The 19,395-nt window shown below is 47.5% G+C and overlaps 2 protein-coding genes and 1 pseudogene across 2 annotated transcripts; 2 read left to right on the top strand and 1 right to left on the bottom strand.

Annotated features, from left to right (window-relative positions):
- The first annotated feature begins 919 nt into the window (after positions 1-919).
- On the top strand, positions 920-2,895 carry LOC123402023 (probable inactive linolenate hydroperoxide lyase). Its single transcript, XM_045095878.1, has one exon. It carries the CDS (start codon positions 1,012-1,014, stop codon positions 2,653-2,655), a length of 1,644 nt encoding a protein of 547 aa, XP_044951813.1. The 5' UTR covers positions 920-1,011; the 3' UTR covers positions 2,656-2,895.
- A 3,117-nt stretch (positions 2,896-6,012) lies between these two features.
- On the bottom strand, positions 6,013-9,916 carry LOC123401270 (pentatricopeptide repeat-containing protein At2g37230). Its single transcript, XM_045095028.1, has 2 exons — positions 7,440-9,916; positions 6,013-6,233 (listed from the first exon to the last, which is right to left on the bottom strand). Exon 1 carries the CDS (start codon positions 9,862-9,864, stop codon positions 7,597-7,599), a length of 2,268 nt encoding a protein of 755 aa, XP_044950963.1. The 5' UTR covers positions 9,865-9,916; the 3' UTR covers positions 6,013-6,233; positions 7,440-7,596.
- Positions 9,917-16,384: 6,468 nt separating this feature from the next.
- LOC123404889 overlaps positions 16,385-19,395 on the top strand; it is a 32,408-nt pseudogene continuing 29,397 nt past the window's right edge.

Genomic DNA, 19,395 nt, shown 5'->3' on the forward strand with positions numbered 1-19,395 from the left:
CCGGTATACAGGTGTGCTTCCTATTTTAGTACATAGAGTTTGCAAATGTCCAGGTGCAAAATTTTTGGACCCAAATTTGCTCAGAACAACTATATATGTAATTTCGTGGCTTGAAATGTGTTAGTCTAAGCAGCAAATTTCTAATCTCACATTTGTCAACAAAATGTGCAAATTTAGGTTTATGGTTTTCAGGATGTGCTTAAATACCACACAAAAAAAATCATAGATCAATGTTTTGTTAGTTAAAACTCATGTATGTACCAACTATTCTCTAAACATCAGTCAGAACAAAGATGTGCACAAACAACGTGTACCAAAGACTAAAGTCGTGGAGCTTCAAGATTGACAGGGTTATCTACTAAGCTAGTTTGCCCTTTATCAAATATTTGTTGTTCATATGAGTTGTTGCACCTTTCATTGAACTAGATCTGTATTTGTTTAGAATCTAAATTTCGAAACAAGTATGGATTAGAAAAATCTAAGAAAAGAAAAACAAGTGATAGTGAGTCACCAGAAAATATCTTGTGATACCAAGTTACGCATAATACCTTGCCACAAAAATTAAATTTATGTGTTCAGGAAATTCTAAAAAAAGTTTGTCTGAATGTTTGGATGTTTGTCTACTATCCCTAAAAAAATTTAATCCAAGTTCTAAATACATGGAGAAACGAAAAATACAAATGCAGTTGTGAATAGTATCATTTTTGCTATTTGTCTTTTTGACACTATTCATGTTGTATTTTACCTTTTTTTTTATTCTCCACGTATATTTTGAGTTTGGATTTGAAATTTTTAGGGATTGTAGACACATATCTTGTGAATATTAATTGAAGGAATTTTGTGAAACACCAAATTTTAATTTTTCAAACATACTACTCCCTCATCAATTTGTTTTACTTCCACATGTTAGGTTTGCCTGAAGTCAAACTCTTTCAAAGTTTGACCAAGTTTATACAATGGGGACCCACATGATACAACAACAATATCATCGCCCTGTCAATAGGGACCCACATGACAATCTCACTGTACACCGTACTGACGTCTCCATCGCGGCGTCGTCAACCTCTCGCCCTTCCTCCACGTGAGCCACACTTGCTCAGTTCACTCTACTCCACTGAGAAGTTGAGATATCCAGCTCGCGCTAGCCACCACCGCATCTTCGGCGCGTCCGTCCGACCGTGCGTGCCGGCCATGCTGCCGTCCTTCTCGCCGGCGGTCACCGCGGCGGCGATGGCGCCGCCGCCGCCGAAGCCGATCCCGGGCGGCTACGGCGCGCCCGTGTTGGGCCCGCTCCGGGACCGCCTGGACTACTTCTGGTTCCAGGGCCCCGAGGAGTTCTTCCGGCGGCGCGCGGCGCAGCACCGGAGCACGGTGTTCCGCGCCAACATCCCGCCGACGTTCCCCTTCTTCGTGGGCATCAACCCTCGCGTGATCGCCATCGTGGACACGGCCGCCTTCACGGCGCTGTTCGACCCGGAGCTGGTCGACAAGCGCGACTGCCTCATCGGGCCGTACAACCCCAGCGACTCCTTCACGGGCGGCACCCGCGTGGGCGTGTACCTGGACACGGAGGAGCCGGAGCACGAGCGCACCAAGGCGTTCGCCATGGACCTCCTCCGCCGCAGCTCCCGCGTGTGGGCGCCCGAGTTCCTCGAGGGCGTGGACGGCATGCTCGCGGACATCGAGTCCGACCTCGCCGCCGGCAAGGAGGGCGGCGCCAGCTTCCTGGTCCCGCTGCAGAGGTGCATCTTCCGGTTCCTCTGCAGGTCCGTGGCCAGCGCCGACCCGGCCGCCGAGGGCCTGGTGGACCGGTACGGGCTCTTCATCCTCGACGTCTGGCTGGGGCTGCAGCTGCTGCCGACGCAGAAGGTCGGCGCCATCCCGCAGCCGCTGGAGGAGCTGCTCCTTCACTCCTTCCCGTTCCCCTCCATCCTCGCCAAGCCAGGGTACGACCTGCTATACCGCTTCGTAGCAAAGCACGGCGCCGAGTCCGTCGCCGTCGGCGTGAACGACCACGGCATGTCGGAGAAGGACGCCATCAACAACATCCTCTTCCTGCTGGGCTTCAACGCATTCGGGGGCTTCTCCGTCTTCCTCCCGTTCCTCATCCTCCAGATCGGCAAGGACGCGGCGCTCCGCGCGCGGCTCCGCGACGAGGTCCGCGCCGCGCTAGACCAGCACGACGGCGAGGTCGGGTTCGCGTCGGTGAAGGGGATGCCGCTGGTGCGGTCGACGGTGTACGAGGTGCTGCGGATGAACCCGCCAGTGCCGCTGCAGTTCGGGCGCGCGCGGCGGGACTTCGTGCTGCGGTCGCACGGCGGCGAGGGGTTCTCGGTGGCCGGCGGGGAGATGCTGTGCGGGTACCAGCCGCTGGCGATGAGGGACCCGGAGGTGTTCGAGCGGCCGGAGGAGTTCGTGGCGGACAGGTTCGTCGGGGCGGGCGGGGAGGCGCTGCTGCGGTACGTGTACTGGTCCAACGGGCCGGAGACCGGGGAGCCGGCGCTGGGGAACAAGCAGTGCGCCGCCAAGGACGTGGTCATCGCCACCGCGTGCATGCTCGTCGCCGAGCTCTTCCGCCGCTACGACGACTTCGAGTGCACCGGCACCGCCTTCACCAGCCTCAAGAAGCGGCCGCAGCCGCAGCCCAGCAGCTGAAAGTGGAGTACGTGTAGGAAATCAATCGATTAATTAGTTTTTAAGAACAAAAATAAAGTTGTCTGGCTCGACTGTTGCTTTGTACTACTACTGGTAAGAATTTCGTGATGGTAAGTGAATAAAATCGCAGAGGATCGGTAAATATCTTGCGATGTGACGGAGAAGTACACGCTTTGTAATTTCAGATTGTCATCTTGTTGATGCATCTTGTAACGTGGTGCAGTAGAGTATAGTGGATTTGGATGTGTATGGATGGGAAGGCGAATGGGACGGGAGTGGCGAGAAACACGAGTGACGGGACCGTCGATCGCGTTGCGCTTCGCACGTCGTCTCGTTGCGGCTGGGCCACTCGCCTGACAGTGACAACAGCACGCGCCTGCGTGCATTTTCTTTTAATGTTGGCAAAAGAGGTGTCAAATTCATTGATCAGAAAATGTATTATAAGTAACATCTTCAGAGGAGAAATGTATCTTAAGGCGTGTAATTTAGAGTTGATGCCTATAGTGAATTACCTCTTAGCAATATCGATAGTAACTACTGGTTTGTACAAATATGGTGAGACATATTATATTAAGAGGTGATCTTTTAAATAAGAGAAGACAAGGTTTCTCATATTAATTCTCGCTGCTCCACCTCAATATTTATTCTACATGTTACTCCTAAGATGACACAATTATACACGCTTTAAGGAGTTGTTTGGCAGATTTTTTTAGACAAGTTTGATAGATCACATACACCTTGGTTAGGCCCGTCGAGTATAAGTTTGGGCCGTTTGGATGTGTGACCTGGATGGATGCAGTTGCTGCCATTTGGATGTGTAGTCTCCATGAAAATTTTGCCTCGCACAGAACATAAAGCACTTCTAGACCTGGCTCTGGCGAATGCTCGAATCGACTCTTTTCAGCAAGCGAGGCCCAAGCAATGCAACCCAGCATATGTGGGTGAAGGTGGTTGCACGCTCAGGGGCACACATAGGAAGCCACATTGTTTTCCAAAGCGGCGCCGTAAATCCCCTCATCATCTCTCACTGCTCACTCTTCCCTATGTCCATCTCTCATCAGCAGTGAGACCCCAAAATCTCAACGGGAGCACATGCGATGAGTGTCGGAGGCAATATCTAGACCAGGAGCATCGACGACTTGATCGCCCCTCCTCCACACGTCTCGCAATGGGCGATAAGCCCTCTACGGTTTTACATGTTTGTAGGTTGTAGCCTTCGATTTGCATCGATCGTAGTTGTAGCCTTCGATTTGGGCATTAATCGTAGTTGTAGCCTTCCATATAGGTATGTGTTGTTGCTCTAGTCTTTTATTTGGGACTGAACATAGGGTGTCTGATTGTGATTTTTTTGCTTCGATCTGATTGGATTCGACTCACCTCCAATCTGATTGATTCATACCACGTGCTTCCAAGCTACAAAGAACCTTGATTATACATGCACCGTTGGTGTATCAGACAGATGATGCTCCTGGATAGAGAGCACACCCAAGGGCAAGAAACACGGGTCACCCCTCGCAAATTGGTACCACATACGGCAACGGTGCACCGACAGTGACAACACAGCACGCTCCCGTGCCTGTCGTATGTATACTGCAGTAGAAAGGAACAGCAGATCGGCGGTGACAGCTCAACCAAAGCAAGAGATGATGCTATTGCTAGCATGCTTCTAATGGAGTCCCTGTAGAAATATCTCGTCGTGTTATGCACGCAAATCGCAAGGTGGAAAAATCTCCAATCTGCTACCAAACACAAGGCACATATTAGATACTACTCCCTCCGTCTCATAATATAATATAAGGGCGTTGGTCGAAAACAACGAAAACGTCAGAGCAACAACGAAAAAGACGAGAAAAATCAGGAAGCAGCACAACTTCACTGGGAAAAGCAGATGCAAGAAAACTGGGCAGGAGAAACGAAACAAAGACATTATAGAAAGAAAAAAAAACACGGAACTTCGAGTGGTTCGTTCCCTACCAAAGACGGCAGCATCGTATCCGAAGCACGTCGCTGAACAAGAAATGCATAACACGTCAAGGATGCATAAGCTTGCAAACACGATGGATAGAGTTTTGAGCAGGGACACTTGTCCGATTACTGTTGTTCTTTCCAGCCACAGAGAGGTCACCCAACACATGCTGAAGCAGTGCTGAGACCTGGGTTTGTAAATGGCAAAAGGGAGTAGCTGTTTCACCGCTTGACATATTTCCCCACAAATACTAACTAGTACTAAATCAGACGAAAAATGAAATAAGAAATGCGCCTAAACTATTACTACATGTAAATCTGGAGGCGAATCGAGAACCTGATATTAACATGTCTAACGGTAATGTACCAAAGAATGCCTATCATATTACTGCACAGTTGCAATCTAACGCTTCACCAATCCAGAAAACTACAAAGACATAAAACAATCCAATCCATGTGGAAACGAAGATGCGTCGTATTCGAAGCACATCGCTGAAAATTTCCCCACTGCTCAGGGGCACATGTCAGCTTAGGCTTGCCAGAACAATAGACACACGAAAAGTTCGAGCAGGGTACTTGTCCCACAATTATTTTTCCACCAACAAAGAAGTCATCCAGAGAAAGCTGAAGTAGTGCTGCAACCAGAGTTTAAATGACAGACAATGGGTAGCCCATCTAATATGTACTAGCATGTTCTCTATATAAAAAATGGTTGCATCAAATATGTAGACCAGGGCACAGGTGCACTACAAAATTTTCTCGTGATAAAACTACAAGCTTGCTCGCATGCAAACATACGGGGACAGCAGATGAGCTGTGACACCTCAACTAAAGCAAAATACGATAGTAGTATGCTTCTAATGGAAATTCCTGTGGAAATATCTCGTGATGTTGTGGTGGGCCTGGATCGGAGTCATGCAAATTGCAAGGTCCAGAAATCTCCCATCCACTACAAAACACAAGGCACGTCACATGTGAATGTGGGGGACTAGATGCTATCCAACCAAACCACGGGACACAAAAATCAACAAGAATCCAAGAGGTTTGAAGCTGATGCTGCAAGTTGACAGCACAGGTTGGAGCAAAAAAGAAAAACAAATTGCCGGAATTTTACTGGATACAAGAGAAAGATGAGAGGAGAAAGAAAAAGAATACTGGAAAGGTCATGGGGCAGCACAAGTAAGCAACGGCAAAATATGGCTTGGAGAAGCAAAGAAAAATATCAAAGACCAAATTGGCATGGAGTCTCCATGCGGTTCATTCCCTAATTTGTACCAATCCACCGCCATGGCCTCGTACTGATAACCAAAGAAGACAGGCAACAGTTTTCCGGAAAAAAAAGGAGAAACGAACAGAGAAAGGATTGGTACACAGCAACAGAAGATGGCCATGGAAACGAGGAAGATGCATATCACATTCGAAGCACATCAATCAAGGATACTCATCATGCGCACAAATAAAAAAAATTAACACTGCTCGTGCGCACGGGATCTAGCTCACATTTGCAAACACAATGGACAAGAACGGTTTGAGGGGAGATAGTTTGTCCAGTTATTGTTCTCCAGCAAAGAAATCACCCAGAAGGCAGCACAGGATGGCACGGGGTTGGCGACCTGAGTTTAGATGGCAGAAAATGAGTAGCTTTTCCACCGCTTCAAATACTATGTACTACCAACTAACCAACTAACCAATGGTCAAATCGAAACTGCTATGATGGAGCACAAGTGCACCGGGAAATACGATTAGGGATACGCTGAATTATTACTAGGAATCTGGAGGCAAATCAAGAACAGAATATTAACTCTTCTAACAGAAATGGGTCAAGGTATACATATAATCCAGCAAAATATCTGACACTTCAACAATCCAGCAAAATATTATAAGAAATAAAACAAACCAAGATATATGGAAAGGAAGATGCATCGTATACATAGCACATCACTGAATATTTCTCTACTGCTCGGGGGCACATATGTAGCTTACGCTTGCAGGCACAGTACGCATGAAAAATTGAGCAGGGGTGCTTGTCCCATAATTATTTTTGCAGCATCAAAGAAGTCATCCAGCGAATGCTAAATAGGGCTGCAACCCAGAGTTTAAATAACTAAACACCGGGTAGCCCATTTACTATGTACTAGCATGGTTCTAAATAAATAAAATGGTTGCATCAAATATGCTGGACTGAGGGCAGGCCTGGCGCAGTGGTGAAGTACTCCCCACTTGTGCCAAGAGGTCCTGGGTTCGAACCAGCCTCTATGCATTGTGCCCTGTAGCAGGGGTAAGACTAGGTTCCTATAATCTCTCCCCAGACCCCACCTTGTGTGGGAGCTTCTATGCACTGGGTCTGTCCTTGTCCATCAAATATGCTGGACTGGAGAACAAGTGCACAGCAAAATACTAAAATAATGAGGCAAATCAAGAACCGGATATTAACACTTCAAACAGAAATGGATCAAAGAATACATATTGTAACTGTGTAATTTTAAACTGACACTTCACCAGTCCAGCAAGCTATAATGATATAAAACAGACAAAAAGGTTGTTGTGGACATCACAAATCTGCTAAAAATTAAAATACTGAATGAACAAAAGCATATAACACATGGATATTCTTCCTTTGGCATCATGCCAAAACAACACAAAATTCTGGTCTGTCTAGTAGAACCACTTATAAACGATGAAGTAACATCATGTCATAGATGTAGTTTCTCAACTAAAGCCATAAGAAGTACATCTGCCTCAATTATTGAACATGTTTCTTTTCTATAAGAAAATGGCACATGATTAAATCAGGGATTTCATGAGAATGGTAAATTTACCTATCCTTCTTGTCTCGTAGGATGAACATCCCAATCTGACAGATGGCCCAACAAGCATTGATAAAACAAACAAACCGCTGTTTTCTTCGATTCAGAAAGGAAAATAGGACCTTTCGAGAAAGGAAAATAGGACCTTTCGGTGAACACAGAAACCTCCCTATGCACCCATGGCAGACTTCTTGCCCCTCTTGGATGTTGATGAGCCATTCTCCACCAAGATCCTAGACAAAATGTCAGCTTGCTTTGAGTATCCTCCAGCTTTCAAGCTATCCATCAAAGCATCGCAACCCTTCTGGTCTACAATGCCTCCTTTGTGCTTGATCTTGCAGAGCATGGAGTAGGCTGGCAATGTCTTCTCCTCAGTGTACAGGGCTTCCAGGACTCTGTCATAGGTTGAGAAGCTAACTTCAAAGTCCCGGTCCAACGCAAAATCAGCCAGCTTTTGAGCTTCCATCACTTTGTCCTTCTCGCAAAGGGCAGCTAGCAACTTATTCAGATCAGGCATACAACCATTTTCCACCATCAGATTGACGCGACCAATCGCCTCCTCCACATGACCCCTCATGAAGAGAGCCTCCACGATCTTATTTGCCATATCCATGTTCTCAGTAATCCCCTTCTCAATCATACTCTTCATGACCCTGCTTGCAGTCTGAACCCGGCCATCGTTGAAGAGCGCCGCCATGACAGACTGGAACAGAGCTGGCCTTGGTAAGTGACCATGTTCCATCATGCTGTCCAAGGCTGTCTTTGCATCAGCTGGCTCATTCTTCTTCAGGAAGCTATCAATAAGCAGTGCGTGCGAGTGGGGGTCAGTAGGAACGCCACGGCGTGTCATAATGGCAAGAATCTCCTTTGCAGCATCCAGTGCGCCTTCCTTTGCATGCCCACGGATAAGACTGTTGAATGCAGACTTGTCATCCACACCTTTCTTCATCAGCTGCCTGAAGAACGTCTCGGCCTTGTCGGTATTTCCATTGTTGCAAAGATACTCAATCACTGGATTATAAGCCGGTGCTTCCAGCACTGGACTCTTTGGGCTAAGCAGTGTGCCCTTCTCTAGAAGCTCATCCAGCACCTGCACAGCACCATCACACTTACCACCTGCACACAAGCTCTCCATCAACACACCGTACTGCCTCGGATCCACCAGGACATGCTTGAACTGCCCGCTCTTCTTATGCACCTCCAACGCACCATCAAAATCCCCAGCTTTGCACAATGTCGACACGAGCCTCAAAAACACAGATTTGTCCTTCGGCGTGAGTCGTCGCTCCGCCATGTCCGCTACTGCCTTGCGGGCCTCCGCAGCCTTCCCCTCATCATCGCAAAGCCCCGGCATCAACACAGCAAACGTCTTCTCAGTCAACCTCAGCCCCTTCTCCCCCATCTCCGTGAACAAACCCAATGCCTCCTCGACCCTGTTCGCGTCAACATATCCCTTGATCATGACATTGTATGAGATCGAGTTCCGTTCAAGCCCAGCTTCCGGCATTTCATCAAACACCTTCCGTGCACTCTCCAGATCGCCCTTCCGCACCCAGGCATTGAGCAGGGTGTTATAGGTGGTCACATCCGGCGCCACCCCGTGGCCCTTCATGTCCCCAAACACCCTGACGGCGGACTCCATCTTCTTGCACAGGCCGAAGCCCCAGATGAGCGTGTTGTAGGTGGACAGGGTGGGGGCGACGCCGTCGGCGATCATGGCATTGTAGACCCGCCTGGCCATGGCCTCGCGGCCGCGGCAGAGGATGGCCTTGAGCACGGCGTTGTAGGAGAGCGCGGTGCGGGTGATGCCGAGCTCGGGCATGAGGCGGAAGAGCTTGACGGCCTCCTGCGGGATGCCGGCCCTGCCGTAGGCGGCGACGAGGGCGGCGACCGTGGCCTCGTCGGGGCAGACGGAGAAGGACGGCATGGTGTCGAGCAGGATGCAGCGGGCGTGGTTGAGCATGCCCTTGGAGGCGAGGATCGGGACGAGGAGCGCGAAGGTGGCCGGCTCCGGGCGGAAGCCCGCACGGCGGTACGCGAAGCGGAAGAACTGGAGCGAGAGGTCGGCGCGGTTGGCGGCCGCCGCCGCGGAGATCACGCCGTGGACGACCGGCGCCGTGAGCGCCGGGCAGAGCAGCCGCACCGAGTTCTCCATCCGGGTCGTCCACTTGCGGCGCCGGATCATGTGCAGGATCGTCTCGTGCAGGGGCTCCTCCTCCCGCGTGGCGCGTGCCGGGGCCTGCTCCCCCGCCTCCGGCGCCTCCGGCGCAGTTCTTGCCGGGGCATCCTCCGGGGTCTCGGCGGGGGATGCGGCGGGCGGCGGTGCGTCGATGGTGGGGGCGGTGGTGGAGGAGCAGAGGGCGTGGCGGAGGTGGATGGGGGTGGGGGCGCGGGAGAGGAGCGGGAGGAGGGGGGTGCGGAGGTGGCGGCGCGCCATGGCGGATCGGAGGTTTGGAGTGGGGAGGACGAGGGTTTAGAGATTCGGAATGGCAGCGAGGCGAGCGTGGGATGGAGCGGCCGGAAATGTGTGTGATGGCGGGCTGGGTTAGATGGGCCGCGGGACGGGCCGAGAGCTGTATGTGGCCTTATTGTTGTTGCCCTCTTTCCCCGAAATCACGGTTAAGAGTTGGCAACCCTCAGTCCTCAGATCCTCAAAAAACAAAGTTGACAGCCCTCAAAAAATAAAAAAAACTCAAGGTTGACAAATGATGTACCATATATATGTACCCCTCAAAGAAAAACTGGAAAGCAGGGAAAAAGCATAAACAAGGAAACTTAAATTTTTTAAAAAAGAGGCAACCAAAAGAAAGAAGAATACCGAAAACTGGAAGAAAAAACAAATGAAGCCGACTGTTGCAGCCTTTTACTTTCCTTTCTCTTTTTCAAGAAGCAAATTTGTGCTTTTTGTGGAAGCACATTTTTTCGTGCTTCTCGCGGAAGCAAATATGCGCTTTCACAAGAAACAAATATGTCCTTTTCGTGAAAGCATTGACTTTCCTTTTTGTCAGAAGCATAGTTTTGTTTCTCGCGAAAGCAAATCTATGGTCCTACAAGAAGTAAATCCGTGTTTCTCGTGAAAAGACAGATTTTTTTTTTCCTTTGCCAAGAAGCACAGTTGTGTTTCTCGTGGAACAAATTTTGGGCTTTTCGTTGTGATTCCCAAAACGAGAAGCAGTTTGTAGAAGTAAACTCGTGCATCTACAAGAAGCAAATATGTGCTTCACGTGAAAGCACGATTTTAAGAAGCACATGTGTGCTTCACAAAAAAACAAAATGAAGCGAAAATTAAAAAGCTACAAGACTCAATTTAAAACTCGAAAACAGACTATTAGGGAAAAATCTAGGTGAAGATTTAGCAGTAGCGAGTATAAATGAAACGCGCTACTGCTCCAGACTTATCGATAGCGAGGGTGAATAAAAGGCGTTGTTGGTATGGTTATCCACCCGACTATGCATAGTAACAACGCGTCTCGTGGAAGCACGCTACTGCTAACTCTATAGCAGTATAGCAGTGTCGCCCGCGTTGCTCACCCCCCCCCCCCCACACACACTCTATCTCCATTGCCATCAGCCTCCTCCCTGCCCCTTCCCTCCTCTCGCCTCCATCCCTGCCCTCCTCCCCGGCCCTTCCCCTCCTCCCCTTCATACTCTCACTTCTCCCTCCTCCGTCCGCCGCCCCTTCTCCTCCTTCGGCCACCGACCCTATTCAATCCTCCCTCCACTTTCCTCCATCCCCCCCCTCCACTCCCCTCTTCCCTCCTCCATCCGCCGCCGCTCCTCCTCCTCCAGCCACCGGCCCCCTCCTCCTTCCCAAGTTTATAATTTCTTCATGTTCTAGGTCTAGGTGGAGATGATGTTCAAATATTTGTAAAAATGTGAATTTGTAGTAGATGTAGTAGTAGTAGATGTAGTAGTATAGTATATGTAGTAGTAGTAAAAATGTTCTTCCATTATCATATATGTAGTAGTAGTAGATGAGTAGCTCCAAACATGTGCCGATAGTTTTTGTAGTGAAAATGTGAAGTGAGTATTTCTTTGAAATATAAATGTGAAGCTAGTTTTTTCTTATGAAATGCAAATGTGAATTTGCAGAAACTTCCTATGTTTTGTTAGAATGTTGATTTATTTTCGTTCTGGCAAATTTCAGGCGTTCAATATTTCCTATTTTAGCAATGGTCATGACAAATTTTTGGCATGACTTGTGCTAGAAAGTAGGAAATATTGAATGCCCGTTGAAAGGACGTGGATGTCGCCTAGAGGGGGGGGGGGTGAATAGGCGCTTTAAAATGATTACGGTTTAGGCTTGAACAAATGCGGAATAAAACTAACGTTTAATTTGTCAAGCACAAAACCTAAAACAACTAGGCTCACCTATGTGCACCAACAACTTATGATAAGCAAGATAAACAACTAAATGATAACTATATATATAACAAAAAATAATATGACCATCACAAAGTAAAGTGCATAAGTAATTTGTCAATCATATTTGTTAAGTAATTTGCATTATTTATTTAAAAATAGTTGGTGTTCATCCCTATTTAACTTTTTTATTTTTAATTAACGGGTTATTTCTCTTCTTATAAAAACTCAAAAGCTAGTAGACAGGACCTACTACAGTCATGACTTCGATCTAACTTGTTTGGAGAAGAATCATCTGATCTAATTTATTGATGATGTTGATAATTTTAAGATCAATTATGAAGATATTGGCGGAAGTTATTCTCAATACATACCACTAGTGCACGAGCTGAACCCTAGTAACTTCCATGTATATAGCATGGTAAGATTATTTTTTCATTATTGTGTCATTAATTAGTCCATCTTTTGCATACATAATTTTTTCTGAAGGAAAACTAGATTGCTAACTATGTTATTATTGTGTTCTTCAATAGAAATTCTCCAGAGGTTGTGCTTGAACTGATGTTTATAAAAAATCATTATTTGAATGTTACCAGCTTACGACCATGGTGGTGTACATGTTTGTGCAATGCATACTCGCTTTCTAGAAGGGATGGAAGCCTGCAACTCGAAGGAGTTAACAAAGTAATGAAAGACCGTAGACAACCACTTGGCAAAGTTATTTAATCATGACGCACTCAACAAATCTCTCATCAGTTGCTACTGTCTGTAAGTGATTTCTTTCTGTAATTTAAGTCTCTAGCTCATCAGCTCGCTCATTTGCCTCTAATTATCCACATTTTATTCTTTTGTGTGGTGTTATGCAGAATGAAGATGTTTTAAATGAAAAAAGATGAAGTCTTTGGCATTGGCTTCATTGACGCAAATACCATTTATGAAAAGACGATAGTACAGTTCAAAGATGAAACAGAGAAGAACTTGTATACGTTTTTGAAGGTACTAAATATCCAACCCGAAATAATATTTCCTTACAACTTCAGGTGAGTGTTACTGTCTTGTACTATAAATTCTATTTGCTTACTCGATGTTAAGTGTACGTAGTACATGATGAGTTATGCATGCCCGCTTATACAACGCAGGTTCCACTGGATCTTGCTAATCGTTAGTGTTGATGAGGAAAAAGTTGAAGTATTGGACTCACTGAAAAAAGACCCTGAAGAGTACATGAACTTGAAGTTGATGCTCGATGGATAATTTCAATCAATATCGCACACTCCTTTATTCTTTTTCTTTGCGTGGTAGAGTTTGGACACGGTTCATCCAGGAGATTCCTGGTGAATGGAAAAAGGAGCTGACATGGAGACGGCCCAAGGTAATTAAGTATTACTAGCTACGTCCGTGCATCTCTTTAGTTTTAGTTTCAATACCATTATCATGCTTGATTATTATCTGACTGAATTCTATTCTCGTAAAGTGGTGCGTGCAGCAGGAACACGGGACTAAACTATGTGCATACTATGTTTGCGAGAACATTGGCTTTATGACCGAACCGCGCAGAGATGCAAGACATCGTTTGGAACGTAACACTATTCACATTTTTTTAATCATGGTCTAATATATATACACACAACTAATATATTCATATTGGTCTCCTTCATTAAAGATGTCGGAGATGAGGGATAAGTGCTACGGCGACAGAGATCTTCTGTCGTCTCTTGAGCTTGCGTTGGTTTTCCCTTGAAGAGGAAAGGGCGATGCAGCACAAGAGCAGTAAGTATTTCCCTTAGTTTGAGAACCAAGACATCAATCCAGTAGGAGAATCTCGTCAAGTCCAGAGTACCTGCACAAACACAAAAGAGCGTGCACCCAACGCTATAAAGGGGTTGTCAATCCCTTCAAGATTGATTACAAAGTGAGATCTGAAGAAGGAAAGTGCAACGAAGAAAAAGTGTAAGGCTGAAAATATGGTGTGAAGTAGACCCGGGGGCCATAGTGTTCACTAGAGGCTTCTCTCAAAATAGTAAAATTACGGTGGGTGAACAAATTACTGTCGAACAATTGATAGAACCGCGCAAAGTCATGACGATATCTAAGGCAATGATCATACATATAGGCATCACGTCCGAGACAAGTAGACTGATACTTTCTGCATCTACTACTATTACTCCACACATCGGTCGCTATCCAGCATGCATCTAGTGTATTGAGTTCATGACGAACAGAGTAACGCCTTAAGCAAGATGACATGATGTAGAGGGATAAACTCAAACCAATGATGAAAACCCCATCTTTTTACCCTTGATGGCAACAACATGATGCGTGCCTCGCTACCCTTTTGTCACTGGGTGAGGTCACCGCACGGTATGAACCCAAAACCAAGCACTTCTCCCATTGCAAGAATCATAGATCAAGCTGGCCAAACAAAACCCACAACTCAAAGAGAATTACAAGGATATGAAATCATGCATAAGAGAGATCAGAAGAAGCTCAAATAAGATTCATAGATAATATGATCATAAATTCACAATTCATCGGATCTCGACAAACACACCGCAAAATAAGATTATATCGGATAGATCTCCATGAAAATCATGGAGAACTTTGTACGGAAGATCCAAGAGAGAGAAGAAGCCATCTAGCTACTAGCTATGGACCCGTAGGTCTGTGGTGAACTACTCACGCATCATCGGAGAGGTCATGGTGTTGATGAAGAAGCCCTCCGTATCCGAATCCCCCATCCGGTAGGGCACCAGAACGTGCCCCAGATGGGATCTTGCGGAGACAGAAGCTTGCGGCGGCGGAAAAGTACTTTTGATGATTTCCTGATTTTTTTCTTGGATTTTAGGGAATTTATAGACGAAAGACCTAGGGCATAGGTGGCCCAGGGAGCCCACAAGCCTGGGAGGCGCGGGCCCCCTGGCCGCGGCTAGGGGGCTTGTGGGGTCCCTGCTGGCCCCTGCCCTGATTCTCAGGCTTCCCGATCCTCTTCTGTTTCGGAAAAAATCTTTTTGGTAGTTTCGTTCCGTTTGGACTCCATTTAAGATCCTCCTCTCAAAGGGGTCAAAAACATGGAAAAAACATGAACTGCCACTTGGGAGTGAGTTAATAAGTTAGTCCCAAAATATATATATAAGGCATACAAAACATCCAAAGTTTGACAAGATAATAGCATGAAACCATCAAAAATTATAGATACGTTGGAGACGTATCAAGCATCCCAAGCTTAACTCATGCTCGTCCTCGAGTAGGGAAGTGATAAAGAATGAATTTTTGATGTGGAATGCTACCTAGCATAGTTGTCCTTTGCAACTTCTTTCATGTGACATGAATGTTCAGATCCGTAAGATTCAAAACAATAGTTTGCTATTGACATGAAAACAATAATACCTCAAGCAAACTAGCAAGGTAATCATGAACTTTCAAAATAACAAGGCCAAGGAAAGTTATCCCTACAAAATCATATAGTCTGGCTATGCTCCATCATCCTCACACAACTAATTTAAATCCTGCACAACCCCGGTATTGGCCAAGTAATTTGTGACAGCCCGATGCCGACGTTCCAGAATTCCCCTCTCTTTCCGTTTCGTCGTGTGTCTATTTATATTTGTCGCATCATCATCGCATCATGCGCATCATCTGCATTGCATCGGCATCTCCGTTGCCGCCAGTTTTCAAAAACTTGCATTCGTTAGTAGTTGCCGGTTCTCGTCGTCGTCCGTTCTGAGTCCGACCGCACACGCACGCGCCCGCGGCACCGTCGGAAACCCTGTTTTTAAAGTGCGTCTAAAACTCTCTCTGATCGAGGTGAAACTTGGCACGCGGTCGCGATTAGATATAGCTAGGCCGCCTGTCGAATTTCGTCGCGATCGGAGACCGTCTGGTACCCGAACGGTCGCCCGTAGCGGCACCGTCTTCGATTATTCGTCGGATGTGTGTCGGTGTTCTTAAAACCGTGCCGCGCCGCCCGATCCCCCCCTCGTCTCCGGTAAACCCCTCTACACGGCCGCGTACCCTTACCCGCATTCGGAATCGTCCGAATCCAACCCCGCGGTTGGATCCGGATCGCGATTCCGGCTAACCGAGCCCCCTTTTCCTTATAAATACCCCCCTCCTCCTTAATTTTTGGACAGCCTCTCTCCTCCCACCTCGGGATCCGCGCCCCTAACCCTAATCCCTCTCTCTTTCCTCCCACCAGCCCAGCCGCCGCCGGTTCGCCAGGCCCAGATCGGGCCCGGCCGAGCCCATCCGGCGCGCCGCCGCCCGCCGCCGCCTCCTGTGCTCCCGTGCGCCCCACGCGTCCTGCCCGTAGCGAGCCGCCGCTAGGAGCCGGCGGTACCCGAGCCTCCCGCCGCCGCCTCGGCCTCGCCCCTTGCCGCCGGAGCCCGCGCTCCACCGCTGGCCGCCGGCCTTCCCCTGCCCTGCCGCCTTGCCTCCTCGCCGGGACAAGCCGCCAGCTGAGCCGAGACCGCCGCGTCGGCTCCCGTCGCCGCCCAGATCCGGGTCGCCGGCCCCGGATCCGCTTCCCCCTCGCGTTCCCTGCCACTGGCTTGCGGGATCGCCGCCGGCAGCCGCACGCCGGCAGGCCTCGCGCCACCATGGCCAGATCCTCCCGCTCGAGGCGAGGAAAACGACGCCGCCAGCGTCCGCGTGGGCCGGCCTTCCGCGCCGGCCGATCAGGCCCACTGAGGATCGCCCCCTGTTCGGCCTCCCAGCTGGCCAGCGTCGAAGGCCCAGCGCCCCGAGGCCCAGCCTCCGTCGCCTCGGGCCCAGGCCAGAGAGCCCCAGCGCCCCCGTGGGCTTTGCCCCTCAGCCAGGCCAACAAGCGTGGCCCAACTCCGCCCTCGCCCGCGTGGGCGTTCCAGGCCACCACGGCCCAGTACCCCTTCCACCGAGCCGGCCCGAGGCCACTCAGGTGAGTAGTTCCCCGGCCCTGTTATTTTTTTCGCCCAAGGCGTTGTTAGTTATTTTGCGCCCCTATCTAGTCCATTAGTATTTAGGAATTTTTGGAATAATTTAAATTCCACAAAAAGACTAGATTTCAAACGCATGTATCTTTTGATCCGTGTGTCGGATCGCGATAATTTTTATATGCTTTTCGTGTAACTTTTCGTGTAGGACCCGTTTATAAAACTTGCATAATTATTTGAGCTAGTTTAACGCGCCAAATGCCTAGTTTTACGTGCTGTCCCGATAGGTTTGTTGCCCGTAGTTATTTCCACGCGTGTTGTATCACTCGAATGCCATGATAGAAATGCTCGTGTTTTAGGGATTATTTTTGCAGGTATTTTAGATGGGTCGATTGTATTTTTACATGTAGGGGATTGCCGGTAGTTGTTTTTTCCCGTATATAGGTTATTCTCCCGCATTATTGTGTGGCTTTATTTTGTGTTGCAAACCCCACATATTTTATATGTTTCCGGGGTAGAAAAATCCCATGAATTTTTCTGTGCATTTAGTTTTAGCTTTCGAGTAAGTTAGTTCGCGAGATATTTTGCTGTGTTGCCCTTTTGTTTAATTCGTAGGATTTACTCCGTGCCTCGTTTGAATTAGTTGTCAACAAGAGAGTTGATCTTGGATGTTTTGTTTAGCCCCTGGTATTTTTGGTTGCAATAGAAATGCATGTTTAGGTGTTGTTTGCTTGCCCTCAAGTTGCTAGAAATAGTGCTGTTTTAGAGGAGCTGAAATATTTCTAAGTCTGGAATCTGTTATTATTTTGTTGCTGTTTTGTTGTGCTTCTAGCCTTTGATCTGTAGCTCTTTTGAGGTTGGTCCAATGGAGTAAGTTGTACCCCTTGTGTTTCTCTAACATGCTGTAAAGTTTCATGCCATTTGGAGTCCTGTAGCTATAGGTTTTGCTGCTGTCAATATAGCTTCAGGCTGAAAACTGCACTTTCAGGAGGTGTAATTTTCACTAAGTCTGAAATAGTGTGTGAGATGCCATTTGGTGTCTTCTTTTCCTAGTGCTCCTTGCTGCCATGATCGTTATTGTTAGCTGTTTGTAGTAGAGCGTCTTGCCCTGTTTCGTGCCATGCCTTGCTCGAGTTTATCGGAGCTGTGTAGCTCGTAGTTGTGGGGCGTAGAAAATGCTATGTGGCTGCTTTTGGCAGATTGTAGTCATTTCTTGTTTTGCTCGTAGTTTTTGAACCGTAGCTCCGATTTGCTCGTGTCCTACATGAAACATGCTTAGAAACTCATGTAGATTCATGTTCTCTTGCTGTTTGTATGTGTTGAAGTGCTCGTAGCCACCGTTGCACACATTTTTGCATTCATGCCATCATATCTTGCGGTGCTTGTATCTTTTGAACCGTAGCTCCGTTGGAGATGTTCTTTATGTGTAGATTGCTTGCCTTGACGCGTAGAAACACGTGAACCTATTTTTTTTTGCTGTTTAACAACTAATTATATGCATTAGTTCAGATCTGGACAGAATTGTAAATTAACATGTGAGGTCGTCTCGGAGATGCTATAAGTCATTTCCGACCTCATTTAAAATGCCTAGATAGGTAGTTTAATTTCCGCTTCACCTCTTGCATGTTTGACAACATTAATATTGCCGTGTAGATAACCGGGAGTGAACTAAATAATTAACGTGGAGTTTCGCCAATATGCAACTCGTGCATATGGAACTTCACTTAATGTGTAGGTGTGTTTGTGTGATTTGTCATGCCGTGACTTGCATGTATTCAGTAGCTCATGCATCATATGTGTTGTGCATCGTGTGGTGAATATCGTGTGTTGATGCTTGTTTCCGGTTTCCCCGTCTCGATAGAGTTCCGCAAGCGTGTCGGATGTGAGGACCCGTTCGACTACGTCGGTTCGTCTGCTTCACGAAGTCGTTCTTCTTCCAAGCGGGATCTCAGGCAAGATGATCATTTCCCCAGATACCACTACTATCATTGCCATGCTAGTTATTTCGATGCTACCGATTATGTCTCGTTGCCTACCACTTGTTAAATATCAGCCTCTCAACAATGCCATGTTAACCTTCAACCTGTTCGACCTAGCAAACCACTGATTGGCTATGTTACTGCTTGCTTAACCCTGTTGTTAGCGTTGCTAGTTGCAGGTGCAGTTGCTTCCATGTGATAACATGGGTTCCTTGTTATATCACCATTTTAAATGCTAATTAATTGAATGCACCTATATACTTGGTAAAAGGTGGAAGGCTCGGCCTTTCTAGCCTAGTGTTTTGTTCCACCTTTGCCCCCTTAGTTTCGGCTACCGGTGTTATGTTCCATATTTGAGCGCTCCTAACACGATCGGGGTTGTTATGGGGACCCCCTTGATAATTCGTTTTAGATTAAAGCTGGTCTGGCAAGGCCCAACATTGGTACTACATTTGCCTAATCACCTAATAAAATTGCATAGGGACTTCCCGGGCCCCGAGGATAATTTAATCAACCCCCGGGCCAGTGCTCCTCATGAGTGTTGGTCCCAAAACAGAGCAGCTTATTAACGCTACCCGGGGCAACTCGGCGTTTGGCGTGGTAACCATCGCTCATCCGTCGTGTCCTGAGAATGAGGTACGCGACTCCTATCGGGATCGTCGACACGTCGGGCGGCCTTGCTGGATTAGTTTTACCTTTGACGAGATATCTTGTGCATCG

Source organism: Hordeum vulgare, chromosome 6H, assembly GCF_904849725.1.
Source record: "Hordeum vulgare subsp. vulgare chromosome 6H, MorexV3_pseudomolecules_assembly, whole genome shotgun sequence".
In the NCBI taxonomy this organism is placed as follows: Eukaryota; Viridiplantae; Streptophyta; class Magnoliopsida; order Poales; family Poaceae; genus Hordeum; species Hordeum vulgare.

Excerpts from the sequence above, each read along its gene's own strand:
- LOC123401270 (XM_045095028.1), bottom strand. The coding sequence starts at position 9,864 with ATGGCGCGCCGCCACCTCCGCACCCCCCTCCTCCCGCTCCTCTCCCGC.
- LOC123402023 (XM_045095878.1), top strand. The coding sequence starts at position 1,012 with ATGACAATCTCACTGTACACCGTACTGACGTCTCCATCGCGGCGTCGT.